Source organism: Caretta caretta, chromosome 3, assembly GCF_965140235.1.
Source record: "Caretta caretta isolate rCarCar2 chromosome 3, rCarCar1.hap1, whole genome shotgun sequence".
NCBI classification, from domain to species: Eukaryota; Metazoa; Chordata; order Testudines; family Cheloniidae; genus Caretta; species Caretta caretta.
The window spans coordinates 57,047,217-57,061,398 of NC_134208.1; the positions used below are offsets into that span (position 1 = coordinate 57,047,217).

The 14,182-nt window shown below is 42.4% G+C and overlaps 2 protein-coding genes across 3 annotated transcripts in view; one reads left to right on the forward strand and one right to left on the reverse strand.

Annotated features, from left to right (window-relative positions):
- Positions 1-7,145, forward strand: part of SMAP1 (small ArfGAP 1) — a 227,291-nt gene extending 220,146 nt beyond the window's left edge. For both annotated transcript variants that reach the window (XM_048845987.2, XM_048845988.2), the window contains 2 exons: positions 296-624; positions 6,186-7,145. In XM_048845987.2, the coding sequence (XP_048701944.1) occupies positions 296-624; positions 6,186-6,320 (464 nt within the window). In that variant the 3' untranslated portion in view covers positions 6,321-7,145. The remainder of the gene's footprint in view (positions 1-295; positions 625-6,185) is intronic.
- Positions 7,146-14,182, reverse strand: part of B3GAT2 (beta-1,3-glucuronyltransferase 2) — a 55,542-nt gene continuing 48,505 nt past the window's right edge. The window contains exons 3-4 of the mRNA XM_048845993.2: positions 7,863-8,011; positions 7,146-7,776 (exon numbers count right to left, since the gene is read on the reverse strand). Coding sequence (XP_048701950.1) covers positions 7,690-7,776; positions 7,863-8,011 — 236 coding nt within the window. The 3' untranslated portion in view covers positions 7,146-7,689. The remainder of the gene's footprint in view (positions 7,777-7,862; positions 8,012-14,182) is intronic.

The window sequence follows — 14,182 nt, forward strand, 5'->3', positions numbered from 1 at the left end:
AAATGAGAAAAAAATTTGGCTCTGAGGCTGCAGAACTCAGCTTTGGCAGTTAAACTGTTACTTATTGTGCCATTTTTTGTTGTTACACCACTCTTTCTTATCACTTTCTCAGTTTTGCCAGACACTGATTTTGTGTAGCATAGTGTGGACAGAATCAACTCTACAAATTATCTTCTAAAACTGGCATTTAGTGGTTCAAACATTAGGGGAAAAAAATCAGTAAAAATTATTTTTCTTACTTTCTGTTCCTCCTTCTCTCCCCCCCCCACCCCCCCCCCCCGCTTCCAAAATGCAGGTATGTTCATGGGATCTTCTTCCATGCCATTTACCACACAACCATCAACTCATTTTCAAGGTTTTCCACCTATGGGAGTACCTGTGCCTGCAGCTGCTGGAATGATGGGAAATATGATGGGACAATCAGTGCCTGTCATAGGACAGAACACAGGTATGATGGTGGGCATGGGAATGCCCAATGGTTTCACTGGCACTACACAAACTGGTGTGATGGGACTTCCTCAAAATGTCGTTGGACCCCAAGGAGGAATGGTGGGACAAATGGTTACTGCACAAAATAAATATGGCATGCAACAAAATCAACAAGCTCAATGGAACATCTCTCAGGTGAGGATTTTTTTGCCCTTATATTGGATAAAAGTTACTGTTTTTTGAATAAAATCATTTGTTTTCCACATACTAGGAGTTCAGCTATACTGGGAAAGCTGTATGTAGCTCTGCTCTGCTGTTGACCCTGTGACTTGAAACTGTTTCTTCCATGTCTGAGACGGCAGCATAGTATTACAGATGTGATACATTTAAACTAAATGTATTCTATCACATACAAAATCATCATCATCATCATCAGGATAGAAAGCCAGCTAGATCATCGGGCTCAAGGGGTAGTGATCAATGGCTCCATGTCTAGTTGGCAGCCGGTATCAAGCGGAGTGCCCCAAAGGTCGGTCCTGGGGCTGGTTTTGTTCAATATCTTTATTAATGATCTGGAGGATGGCGTGGACTGCACCCTCAGCAAGTCTGCAGATGACACTAAACTGGGGGGAGTGGTAGATACGCTGGAGGGTAGGGATAGGATACAGAGGATCTAGACAAATTAGAGGATTGGGCCTAAAGAAATCTGGTGAGGTTCAAGGACAAGTGCAGAGTCCTTCACTTAGGACAGAGGAATCCCATGCACTGCTATAGACTAGGGACCGAATGGCTAGGCAGCAGTTCTGCAGAAAAGGACCTAGGGGTTACAGTGGATGAGAAGCTGGATATGAGTCAACAGTGTGCCCTTGTTGTCAAGAAGGTTAACGGCATTTTGGGCTGTATAATTAGGGGCATTGCCAGCAGATCGAGGGACATGATCTTTCCCCTCTATTCAACATTAGTGAGGCCTCATCTGGAGTACTGTGTCCAGTTTTGGGCCCCACACTTCAAGAAGGATGTGGAAAAATTGGAAAGAGTCCAGTGGAGGGCAACAAAAATGATTAGGGGACTGGAATATGACTTATGAGGCGAGGCTGAGGGAACTGGGAATGTTTAGTCTGTGGAAGAGAAGAATGAGGGGGGATTTGATAGCTGCTTTCAACTACCTGAAGGGGGGTTCCAAAGTGGATGGATCTACACTTTTTCTCAGTGATACCAGATGACAGAACAAGGAGTAATGGTCTCAAGTTGCAGTGGTGGAGGTTTAGGTTGGATGTTAGGAAAAACTATTTCACTAGGAGCGTGGTGAAGCACCGGAATGGGTCACCTAGGGAGGTGGTGGAAACTCCTTCCTTAGAGGTTTTCAAGGTCAGGCTTGACAAAGCCCTGGCTGGGATGATTTAGTTGGGGATTGGTCCTGCTTTGAGCAGGGAGTTGGACTAGATGACCTCCTGAGGTCCCTTCCAACCCTGATACTCTATGATTCTAAAGAGTAAAGAAACCAGCATTAATTTTGAGTGCAGTTTAACCAGCTCCTAGAACAAATTGAACAATGTACTTTAAAATGACCACAATTTCTGTGTTACTGTGTATTAACCTCTGTTGCCCAATTCATGGAGCCAGATTCTCCAATCAGTTGTATGTGTGCAACTCCATTCATTTTAATGGTATTGCACAGATGTAGGTGAGCACAGAACTTATACCCAATGAGAATGGCTATTTGCCATTCATCTGGACCTTCAAATGAGATACTTTAAAGTAGGCTTTAGTGGAGGATGCACATTACTGCTTGTGTTTGTGCCCTGACTCTGTACTGTAGTTGAATAATAGTTAGTCTAACCATATAATCTGAAGATACTTTACACTTTTTTTTATTTTGATTAAACACGTTTAAAGGTTCCACTGTAGTAACAATTATAAAGAGCATTGATGTGTGCGCTCACTACTGTTTTTGCCAGTGGTGCCAAACTTTTCCTGTCCCGCCCCCCCCTTATCAGTAAGGGAATCTGTCCCCACACACACACACACACCATTATCGCACAGCCAAAGCTTCCACAGCAGAGGAGCTTGGGCTGACAGCGAAGCTGGGGGCAGAACAGGATGGGGGTAGAGAGGGAATGAGGGTAGGGCTGGGCTGGGAGTAGAGTAGGGCTTGGTGGTACTCCCTCACTAAGCCCCATGAGGGCTGGCCCAGGCCCTGCCACGTGCCCCCACCAATGTACTTCTATCCCCCCAAGAAGGGTGTACCCCACAGTTTGGGGACTACTGATTAAAGCAATTCAGTGTAACATTCTAAAAGCAAATATTTCAAGAGAAATGTTAATTTTTATATCTAAATGAATTTTTGTTTTTGTTGGAAGTTTAAGGGGCTAAACATGTACAGCATAATCATTCATTTTGTATTTAATGTAAATGATTTTAATCTATCATGTTAATTGTAGGCGTCAACATACATTAAAATTAAATTTGAAATTCTGATAAATATTTTTATTAAAAAACCTTGTATTTAATTTATATTTTTAAAAAATCATATTTTTAAAATAATTTATTTTTATCCATCCTGTTAGGGTATAAAATATTTTTTGCTTATAAGTCAAATCTTACAATTGTATCATTTTCTAAAAAATAAGTTCAGAATACTTGTCTCAAAAAAAAGTTCCAAACCAGCTTGCATTTTTCCAAGTAGGGGTTTTCTGGGAACAGGAACATTTTTAAAAAATGAAAAGATTTGTAAATAATTGTATATAATGTACCAATAATTATAGCTAAATATTTGTTTCTCAAGTAATTTTTGTGGCATGTGCAAATTCTGCACAAACATTTTGCTAATAAATTTATATAAAATATAGTTGAAAAATCACAGGCTTTTGTATGTAAATAAAATAATGCCTTCCTTTCTGGTTTAAAAACAGTCTGTTGGATAGGTTTGTTTTTTAATAGTTCATGAAAAGGAGAAAGTCAGCGTTCTGTATCTCTAGATCATAAAGCACATTCAAGAATATGAGATAAGGAACTCCTTACTTAAGGATGTAGTTACGTTCCTGAAAAATGCAACTTTAAGTGAAACGATGTTAAGCGAATCCAATTTCCCCACACAGTAGAAGTTTAACAATTTAATACTGTACACAGCGATGATGATTGTGAAGCTTGGTTGAGGTGGTGAAGTGAGAGGGTGTAAGAGGGTGGGATATTTCCCAGGAAATGCCTTACTGATAAATGATGAACTAGCTTTTGGCTGAGCCCTCAAGGGTTAACACGTTGTTGATGTAGCCTCACACTACAAGGCAGCAGGAATGGAGGGAAGTGACACAGCAAGCATGGCAAACAAGAGACAGATACACACCCTGTGTGTGAAGGAGAGGGAGATGCGCACTGCCCCTTTAAGTAAGCTGATGTCATTTTTAAGTGGATCAGGAAGTTGACAGCAGCTGCTGCCCCAAGCTCTCTGTCTCTCTTTGTCCATGTCCCCAGCCTGCTCTATATGGAGAAGGGGTAAGCAGAGTGCAAGGAGGAGGGGGACACTCTGACATTAGCCCCCCTGCCCTTCCCCTTCCTCTACCCCCCACCCCCAAACAGCAAGCAGGAGGCTCCCAGGAGCAGCACACAGCAGTGAGGGGAGGGACAGCTGAACTGTTGGCAATTGATAGCCTGCTGGCAGCTGCTGCATAGGGAACTTAGGGGAGCAGGGAGCTGATGGGGGGCTGCCGGTCCACCCTGGTTCTAAGCCCCCACCAGCTAGCTGCAATGGGCTGCTCTTCCTGCAAGCAGTGGACAAAGCAGGTGGCTGCCAGATGACATTAGAAGGGAGCATTGCACAACTTTAAACAAGCATGTTCCCTAAATGATCAGCAACGTAAGAACGAAACAACGTTAACCGGGACGATGTTAAGCGAGGAGTTCCTGTACTGCACTTTCCTTGATCAGCAAATGAGAGATAGACAACTCGATTCATAAAAGATCTGAAATACTCAAGAGCCTTCACTCCCCACAAACAGATACAATTAGAAATTCAGTATCACATTGCAAACATGATTTTAAAATTTGGATGGAGAATACTTTTTTAAAAATCTTTAGCCTCTGTCTGCAGAAAACTCTCTGTAAAGCCTGATCATTCATAGTTCATTTCTTAAAAATTTGACAGACTAATTCACAAAAAAGGTTTAACTAATTAAAAAGGACATCCAGTTACCACCTTTCATTTAATTTTAGGATAATGATCCAAAAAATTAGTCATTTTAGGCAGGTGATAAGAATACTGCTTACCTTCTACCAAGGTAATTAATTCGCAGTAATTTTCAAGAATCAATATAAAAATAGCTGTTTACCTTAATATTTTCAGATTGCAAAACTGACCAGAACATTACAAATTAACGTAATTAAATAAATCTATATAACCCATTAAAGTACACTTCATGTTTTCGTTATAGATGTAAGGAGCAAGGTAGTTATTTTATCATTCCTCTCCAGTTACAAATATTTAGTGATAAAAGACAGTATTAAGCAATACACGATTCTTGCCTTGCTTTCTCCTGACTGGCCAAACACCTGGAAGCAGACTTTGTAGATGTGCTAAACCAGCTTTTGACAGCAGTGGCCTCTTCTGCAATGAGAATGTTTGTTTTCAGTTTATTCAACTAGTTCATTTTAATGATTAGTTTATTCAAAGTTAAGAAACCAGTTGGGAGTTGAAAAAGCAGGAAAGCTTGTTTTCCTTTTCCAATCTATGAATAAAAATTAGGTGTGTGAGGACAAGATCTACTAGTTATAAAAACTTAAAGGACATGGTGACCAAAATCAGTTCAATTGAGTAATTGCAGATAGTTCTTCCTGTGTTTCATAAATTGTAGTCAGAAATGTAGGGCTAGAAGGAACCATGTAGCCCAGTCCCCTGTGCTCAAGCAGGACAGTAGGTACACCTCAGTTAATTTTAAATGCAAAATAAACTTGTTTTTTTCTTATATAGCCAGCCATAGGTGCTGACTCCGAGGGTGACCCATGGCTGGAGCACCCATCGGCAGCCAGCTCCCCCTCTCCCAACACCTCCTGCCCACCATGATCAGCTGTTCCAAGGTGTGCAGGAGGAGCGGGGATGGGATGTGCTCGGGGGAGGGGGCAGAACTGGGCAGGAAGAGGTGGGATGGGGGTGGGAAGAGGCAGCGGCATTGGGGGGGGTTGAGCACCCCTGGGGCCTGGAGGAAGCCGGTGCCTGTGTAGCCAGTACTTTTTAAGGTCGTTTGATTAATAAAAAAATTAAAATGCTGTTTTTGTATATTTGCATTTCCATCCAAATATAGCTTGACATAATCACAAATAAAATATTATTCATCATCTAATTAATAAATCATTCACCATTTTCTAACATAAAATGTAAAAATTAAGACTCTAAAGGTGAGTTAATCTATATAATTGTTTAAATATGTATAGATACACTATATCTTGCTGCTTAGCCAAAAAAAGTACCATATTTAGCACAACGCTATACTTAGCTGCAAATAACATGTTGTAATAGTTATCAACTAATAAGAATCAGCCTTTCTTTAGGAAAATAAAGTACAAATGCAAAATACGATTGATTTAAATCACTAAAATCAAGTAGCTAAATCAAGGTTTCCTGCTTGCTGGTTTAAATTAATCGACCATTTTGTTCCCTAACATTATATTTACCTAGTTTAGGAACCCTTTTACTGTTTCAAGCTGATAAAAAGTGTGTGTGCTTTAACACCAGTACTAACTAGAATTGTGTGTGCATTTCACAGATGAATCAGCAAATGGCTGGCATGAATCTCAATAGTTCCAGCAATGTGATGGGCTTTGGCCAGCCCCCCAATACAGTGGCAGGATGGACAGGAAGCTCTTCGGGTCAGACTCTCAGCACACAACTGTGGAAATGAAAATTGCAACAGAAGTTTCATGCAGAACAGTCACTTGACATTCCTTGCTCAAATGCATTTATTCTTTTTCTTTTCTCCCAGTTGTTCACATTAAGAAGTTATCTAACTGACCATGTTGTGGTCTGTATTGATTTAAATTTGATGTGGTGGAAAGCAGATTGAAAATACATTTATATATCATTGGCAGCTCTTTCATATTCCAGTACATATGATTTCATAAACCATATCAAGAAGCTGCTTTACCAATTGCATACTCAATTTTTTTCTTAAAATTATAGATCAAACGTTTGCCTATAAGGGACGTAGCTATCATGTTAGTAATATCTCTAAATATATAAACCTTGCCCCCCAAATTACCCAGTAATCCTTGTAGAAGGTACTGTATGAACCAAATGTTTAATCATATAAATAGAATGTAAATGTATCACTGAATAATGTTTTTAATGTATCAAACATACTGTGTTTTATCATTCATTTCACTGTGATGTTACTATGGTGTGCTTAACAGGGAACATGGTTAGTGAAAGCAAGATAAACCTGGATATTACTGTAGTTCCACACATTTTTAGTTTATTCTTTTAAAACATGAATATTTGATCCATTTGAGTTTCCTGTGACAAAACATGCAATTTGGCTCCATACGTGTATACATAGTGCTAATATAAAGAACTTATTGCACAATATGCATACAGGGTAACTCATCACATACGGATACTTTTTGTCCTTGCAGATATATCCAGGTTTGACAGTAATTGTGTTTACATTTTATGGTGCCTCGTATTGATAAAATGTTATTTCCCTATATTAAAAAGATAAAGCCATAAACCATTTTGTGGTTTTTATTTCATACTGTATGATTTACCTTGTCACAGTGACTTCAAGAAAGTTGTTTAATACAAGAAAAACGCTTTTAACAAATATTTCTGGTGACTAGTATTTTGCGATCTAAAACCAGTTTATAATAATTCCATCAATTAAGTTGGATAAATGTTTTTGAAAATGTTTCAGCGTGGTAGCCGTGTAAGGTGCCACAAGGACTCCTCGTTTTTGAAAATGTTGCACTTCAGTTGTTTCAGTCTTGATTGGTATTACTATGTGGAAACTCTTAAAACAAATGCTTATATTTCAGTTCAGTGATACCGAGCTGAGAAATGCATGCAAAACAAGACAAAAGATGTTATGTCTCTTAAGATATCAGATTTGCTTATCTGACAAATTTTTGTTTGCACAGAAGTCCATCAGATGACTAGTGCAGGATGTTGCAGAGTGGTAGATTGTACGCTGCTTGAATTCTTAATTGACTGAAGTCAGGCATCTTCAGCCACATCCATTTCCTATACAGTATGTCCCACACAGTTATATCTCCAGATCATACCTCAATTTTAACTGTGTCTAGGTGGTATTTTGGCTCATTACCTAGATTTACCTTTTCTGTTCGAGTGTGCCATACAAGAACCTAAAAAACAGAAGGTTAATTAGTGCAGTATTAGGTAATCTACAAAGAGAGCTGTAAGTACTCTGCAATGGTAGTGGAATTAGTACCTTTGTGCAATTGTTTGCTTTTGGTTCCAGCTCCTCCACAGTTGTTATCTGGTTCAGAAAATCAGATTCTTGCATTCCTGGTTGAGACCCACGGCGTTTGAATACAGCTTTAGGGTTTGACAGAATCACTTGAAGGCTCACAGCAAATCCTTTAAGACAATTTTTAAAATAAAAAATTAAACTTTTAACTGTTTACGTGGCTGTCATTTAAATCTGAAAATCTTCCAACCCCTTAGTTAAGAACTTGCATATTTGTTGTTTTATATTCCTATGTATTATTTGGGTAGACTTTTACATACAATTGTTGACTAAAACCTACTGATGAAATTGATTGCTTTTTGCTGTGAAATTGTCTGTGTCGCTTAATTTCTGCATATTTATACCAACTGCCTATGGTGCAACAAAATCAGTTTTGTTTTCATATTTTTTTAGCTGATTAACTGTGCTCTCTCAAAAATCAATACTTTCTCTTATTTTTCATTGGCTTGGCAAATATAATCCAATAGCTAATACAAATGTTATGAATTCACACGTGCTGTAAACGCTTCCACCTCAGACATAAAGGTGAGTTAAAACAGGAAGACTAAGCCACAGCAGCTCGGTGTCTTCTCTGACCTGACAGCTTTTTTAGTTACTGAAGATTAGGATCTCCAATTGAACTCTGTTTTTGGAAGGCAAGTAAATTTAGATTGATTTTGGCATTATAATTTATATCATTTGTGTTAAGTTTCTTTTTTATTAAAGAAATATCCACAGATCTCCAGTTTGTAGTCACCTAACCTAACACAAGCCAACTGACAAGTTTTAGGACTAACGAGTCTGACGTGTGTTTATAATATGAGCTCGCCAGTTTTTGAAAAACATTATTCAACACAAGGGCAACACACCTACAGGAAAAAGAAATTACAGATGCTCAGTCTAAGGCATCCATTAACAGACCTGTTACATTTACCAATAAGATGCTCCTCAAGGGCAGTTTGGAATGGTGTCCATTGTATTTTTCTCAAAGGAGTCACAACATAATTTTGAAATCTGTTCTGGAATACTGGCAAGAACTATTTAATGCTGCAAAGAGTCTGAAATGTAAACTTTACTCCCATTTTCTACTACAATAATCCTGCAGGGATACTCTTTGAAATTATTGTATTTGAGGGAACTCTAGTATCTTATCAGGTCCCTTTAGTGCAGCATCATTTTTAGACATGAAACTGCAACTGAATAAAAAGGAAGTATTTTCATGCATCACATGCAAAACAGCTTCTAAGTGCTGTTGTTGCCATCTTGCAAGTACTTGAGTTAGACCTGAAAATAGATGGTCTCCACTTTAGCAAGTCAAGTCAGGTACCAACACGGGAGAGCTAAAAATAGTACAGCTTGTAAAGCCATTCTGAAACTGATTCAGGTAAAACAGTTTGTTTTCTGAACACCTTGAATAGTTCTGGGCACAAAGTTTTAGGCAGTTTATCGTTTCAATCCTTTCCATATACATCTGTCCTTCCCCCACCTTCTTACCTAGGTTACAGAGGTGCAAAAATAAAGGATCCCCTATCTCTCTCAATAGGCAAAACCTTAATTTCCTCACTGCCTGAAGTGTTAAACTTCAGAATCATTTCTGATCGTCTGAGTCATTAGTCATAGGTAATGGCTGTTTGCTGTATGTCAAAGCAGTCATCATGGACACCTTAAATATCTCACTAGAAACCTACCATCAACAGTTCTGCTTTGAGAAGTCTCTTCCCCCCCGGCCACGGGTAGTCACTCAGAGCCTGACGGAACACTGCTAGCAATGGCTCCAGCCAGAGGGATGTACTAGGGTTCAGGTGACAGAAAAGGTGGTCAGAGAACAGTTTGCCTGAATTCTTCCAGTGGGGGGATGCAAATGGGTTGTGAGATATCGCCCAGAAACATTGGCAGAAGCAGTATTGTCAGAGAATTACCTGATGTTTCTTGGGCCAGAGGCTGAAACACCGAAAGTCAGTCCTATGTGCCCTGAGTCCTCCAGGAGCACTGATAAGCGAACACCAACGGGTAACTGGGAGAACTTGGATGTACAACCTTAGTGGGGGCGGGGGACATGCATGCGCACAAAAGCTAAGAGAAAAACATGCAAATCCACCCCTAATAACCAGGAGAGCCCTGCCTGGCTGGGCCAAGTAATCTTATCCAAGGGGATTTCCCTCCCTTGGGAGAACCTAATGAATAACTAACTCCTCCTTTTCGGAGCTGTTTTGCATGTGGTCAGCAAGAATATTTCAGAAAGGACTGCTTGTTGGTGGATTGTAATTATGGGCAGGCCTAGACAGCCAATAATAGAGCTTGAAATAGGGGCCCTGGGAAGATGTTGGTCCCTATACAAGCAAATGGAGTGTCTGTACAGGGGCTGATAGACTCAGGCTGTAGCCAGATCTTAGTCTGGGAGAGGCTAGGGGGGACAGGAAGTAAAGCTGAGGATGTAAATTGACCTCCAGGATATCTATGGGGACATCTGACCCTACCCAATGAGAGACGTACGGCTGACCATGCAAGAACACATGGAAACATTACAGGCTGCAGTGGCAAAAGACCTGCCCTGTTGGGTCATACTTGGGCATGAATGGAAGTTCGTCAAAGAGTGGCAGGCACTTCATTGGAGAAAGTGGAGCTGGAAGACCCAAGAAGGCAGGAAACAGCTGCAGTGGCCAAGAGGGAGCCTTGGAAAGAAGGGGGATCAAAGGAAGATGAAGAAAGACCCTCCCCATGGGTGCAGGATATGTCCCCTGATCCAACTGGGGCCATAGGGGCTTGCCGCTGCCATAGTTTGCTGAAGACCTACTTTTTAATGAGGGGGACTTTGTGGACTAACAAAGAAACAACCCCACACTGAAAGAGGTTTATGAGCAGCTTGCCTGTGCAGACAGCAAACTACTGGACCCCCAGCTGTGGAAACAGTGGCCCCATTTTGAATAGGTGAGAGGGCATACTGGGCAATGAAGGATCCTAGAATGGGAAAGGTCAGAATGCAACTCCTAGTACTGAGGAAGTTTCAAAGGAGGGTACTACAGTTGTCCAATACAGCCAATACAATGGGGGTCACTTGTGAAGAGAGAAGATGCTTGATGGGTGACCCTGAGATTCTACTGGCCAGGCATCCACCTGGAGATGGGAGACTATTGTGCCTTATGCCCAGAATGCCAGTGGAAGGGCCAAAAGACGGTCCCCCAGCTAACACTACCCATTGTGAGAGTGCCCTTCAAGCGAATAGGTATAAACATGATGAGCCTGTTAGAGAAGTCCGCAGCAGGGCACAAATGCATACTTGTAGTCTTGGACTATGCCGCCAGATCCCCCCAGGCCATTCCCATCCAGTCAGCAACAGTGGCTGTCATTGCTACTGAACTCCAAAAGTATTTGCCGGGATGGGGAACCTGAAAGAAATATTGACAGACCAAGGACAAATTTCACCTCACAACTGATGGAGCTGTGTGACCTAATGAAGGTCAAGTCCTTAAAGATGTCAGTGTGCCTTCCACAATCTGATGGGCTGGTCAAGTAGTTTAACAAAACATTGAAGAACATGCTGAAAAAGTTTGTGACCACCAAACCCTGACACGGGGACCGCCTGATCCCCACTCTCCTGTTCACCATCCACAAGGTTCTCCCCATTTCAATTACTATATGGGAGGCAGACAAGGGGAATTATGGACTTCCTCCAGGAAACGGGAAGAGCAATGCACCAGGACGAACAACACCGTGATGTGTTATACAGCTGTAGGACAAGTTGAAGACCCTGGGGGAGTTCACAAGAGAAAACATACAGAAGGCACAATACACACAGCAAGAAGCCTATAACAAAACGGCCCAACTACACAAGTTCCAGCCCGGAGACCGAATGTTACTCCAGCTGCCAACCTCAGAATCCAAATTCTTGGCTTGATGCCAAGGCCAATTCAGAGTGGTGAAATGGGTTGGTGAGGTTGATTGAGATCCAGCAACCTGGGTAAAGGCAGTCTACCCAGGTGTATCACATCAACTTGTTGAAGGTCTGGAAAGGATAAGAGGGCCTCCTTGTCACCCAGTTTCTTCCCCAGGCCAGAGCTTGGAATCTCAGGCCACAGCACCCTAAGGCTGTCTCAGTACCTGTAGGAAAGGGTCTGCAGCCTGAATCAGAGTGACAAATTTGCCAGTTGGTGATTCGCCAAGGTGTTTTCAGCGGTACCCGGGTGAACCCACCTGATATTCCACCACATAGATGCCAAACAAGGGAGGAAGACACATGAGAGCCCATGGCCATTCCCAAGGAATATGTGGGAGACTGTTCACCAGGAACTCCAGGCCATGATAGAACTAGGGAGTTATCAAAGAGTCACATAGAGTGGAGGAATCCCAGCTGGATGGGGTGACAGTTCTGTATCAACTTCTGAAAGATAAACACCATTTCAAAATTCAGTGCATACCCCATGTTTAGGGTTGACCCACTAAGTAAATACTGAACCTTGACCAAGGGAAACTGGCAAATCCCCTGGACACCTGAATCTAAAGGGGAAAAAAAAGCACGTTCTCCACACCATGAAGGCTGTACCAGTTTAAATGTTATGGGGCCACTGCCACTTTCCAGCAACTGATGGATAGTACGGCCACACGGGGCATACTACATTGACATAATCTACAGCGAAAGCTGAGCTGAACACATGAAGCACATGATGGCAGTATTACAGGCTCTCAGAGAGGTGCAAAAAAAGGTGCCACCTGCTTTTACTCACCGGGTGGCGCTCCAGATCCTCAGGGGCACTGAAGGCCCCTGCTGCCGAAATGCTGCCGAGGACTGGGAGCGAGTGAAGGGCCCCGCCGAGCCGGAGCGCTGCCGGGTGAGTAAAAATAAAAAAAGGCGCCTAAAACTTAAAAGACGCTCCCCACCCGGCTACGCTACTGTTGACAACTACCCCAACCAAGTGTTAACTCGCCACCCCAGAAGTCACCTACCCTGGGGTATGCTGTGGCGGGGAGGAAGGGGTGGCTATGACTTTTGGTGGACCAAGTTCAGGCCTTAGCAGGTTGCCCATCCGTTCCACCAAGAGGCAAGTACAGCAGTTTCGGGGAACAGCAGCGTGCTATCAACGGTTCATACCAAACCGCCATCGTTGTTGCCTCTTTGATAGACATGGTAAAAGACACTGCACGCAAAAGGGTCCAGTAGCCCAAAAGCTGTGACAAGGTGATCAGGACACTACAAGACCGGTTGACCTGGGAACCAGTACTATTCCACCCAGACTTCTCAAAGCTCTTTAATCTCCAAACAGACTGTTTGATGTCAGACACAGAGCAGTGTTATCTCAGGAACCTGTAGGAGGAGAACACCCTGTTCTCTCTCTTAGCAGGAAGTTGTTTCCATCGGAGGTAGTCTACTTAGTTATCAAGAAGGAAGCCCTAGCAACTCTTGACCCCACTAGAGCCCTGGGTCAGAGCCCAGGCTCCCCTACCACTGCCCCTGCAAGTGGGTGGGCATTAACTAGTGGGCAATCCAGCCCACTAATGACCCTATTACAGTTTTTTCCTTACTCCCCTCCCAATCCAGTTCTCACCCCTACTGCTAAGATTACTCCCTATTCCTAAACCCCAGAGGAGAAACTTTTGGACTGCCAACAGGTTACATCCCCACAACTGGCTTAACTGAGTTCCCCCAATCTAGCTTGGCCTATTCCCCCTCACTTAGACAGATCCCATGGGTGGGCAGGGAGCCAAGGCTGACACAGCCATCGCACCTGTCATTGGCCACTGTTGGAAGACAGGATTCTGGACTTTGGTCTGTCCCAGTAACCATGTGAATGCAGCCTCCTGCCACCTCAGTCTGGAAGGGGAAGAAGGAGGCAAGATAGCGCAGTGTCCTGCAGCTTAAGGTAGCAGCCTCAAAACTGGACTCTATTCCCCCATCCATACACTTCCTCTATCACTGAAAGTGCTATTCTGAAAAACAGTAGAATTTTTCTTCAAGGTTACCTTTGCTGTCAACTGTTAACTTCGTTCCCCTTTCTGCTAAACATATTTTTGGCCTCTCCACTCAATCTTAATTGTATAGACAATCTGAGAGCTTCTCTACATGATGCAGGTTAACATAGTGCTGTTTCAAACAGAGCTACATCACACACACTAAGGAACTTTTAGTGAGCACCATCAGAGTCCACACTGGCTAGTTAGCACACAACATGCTCATGTGCACTGAAATTTACAGCCCTCTCATGTGGACTAAAGCGCCAGGGCACATTGGCAGAGGCCATGGAGTTTCTTTCCCTTCCTCTGCAGTGTGGGGCACGGGTCACTTACTGGAGGATTCCCTGTACCTTTAA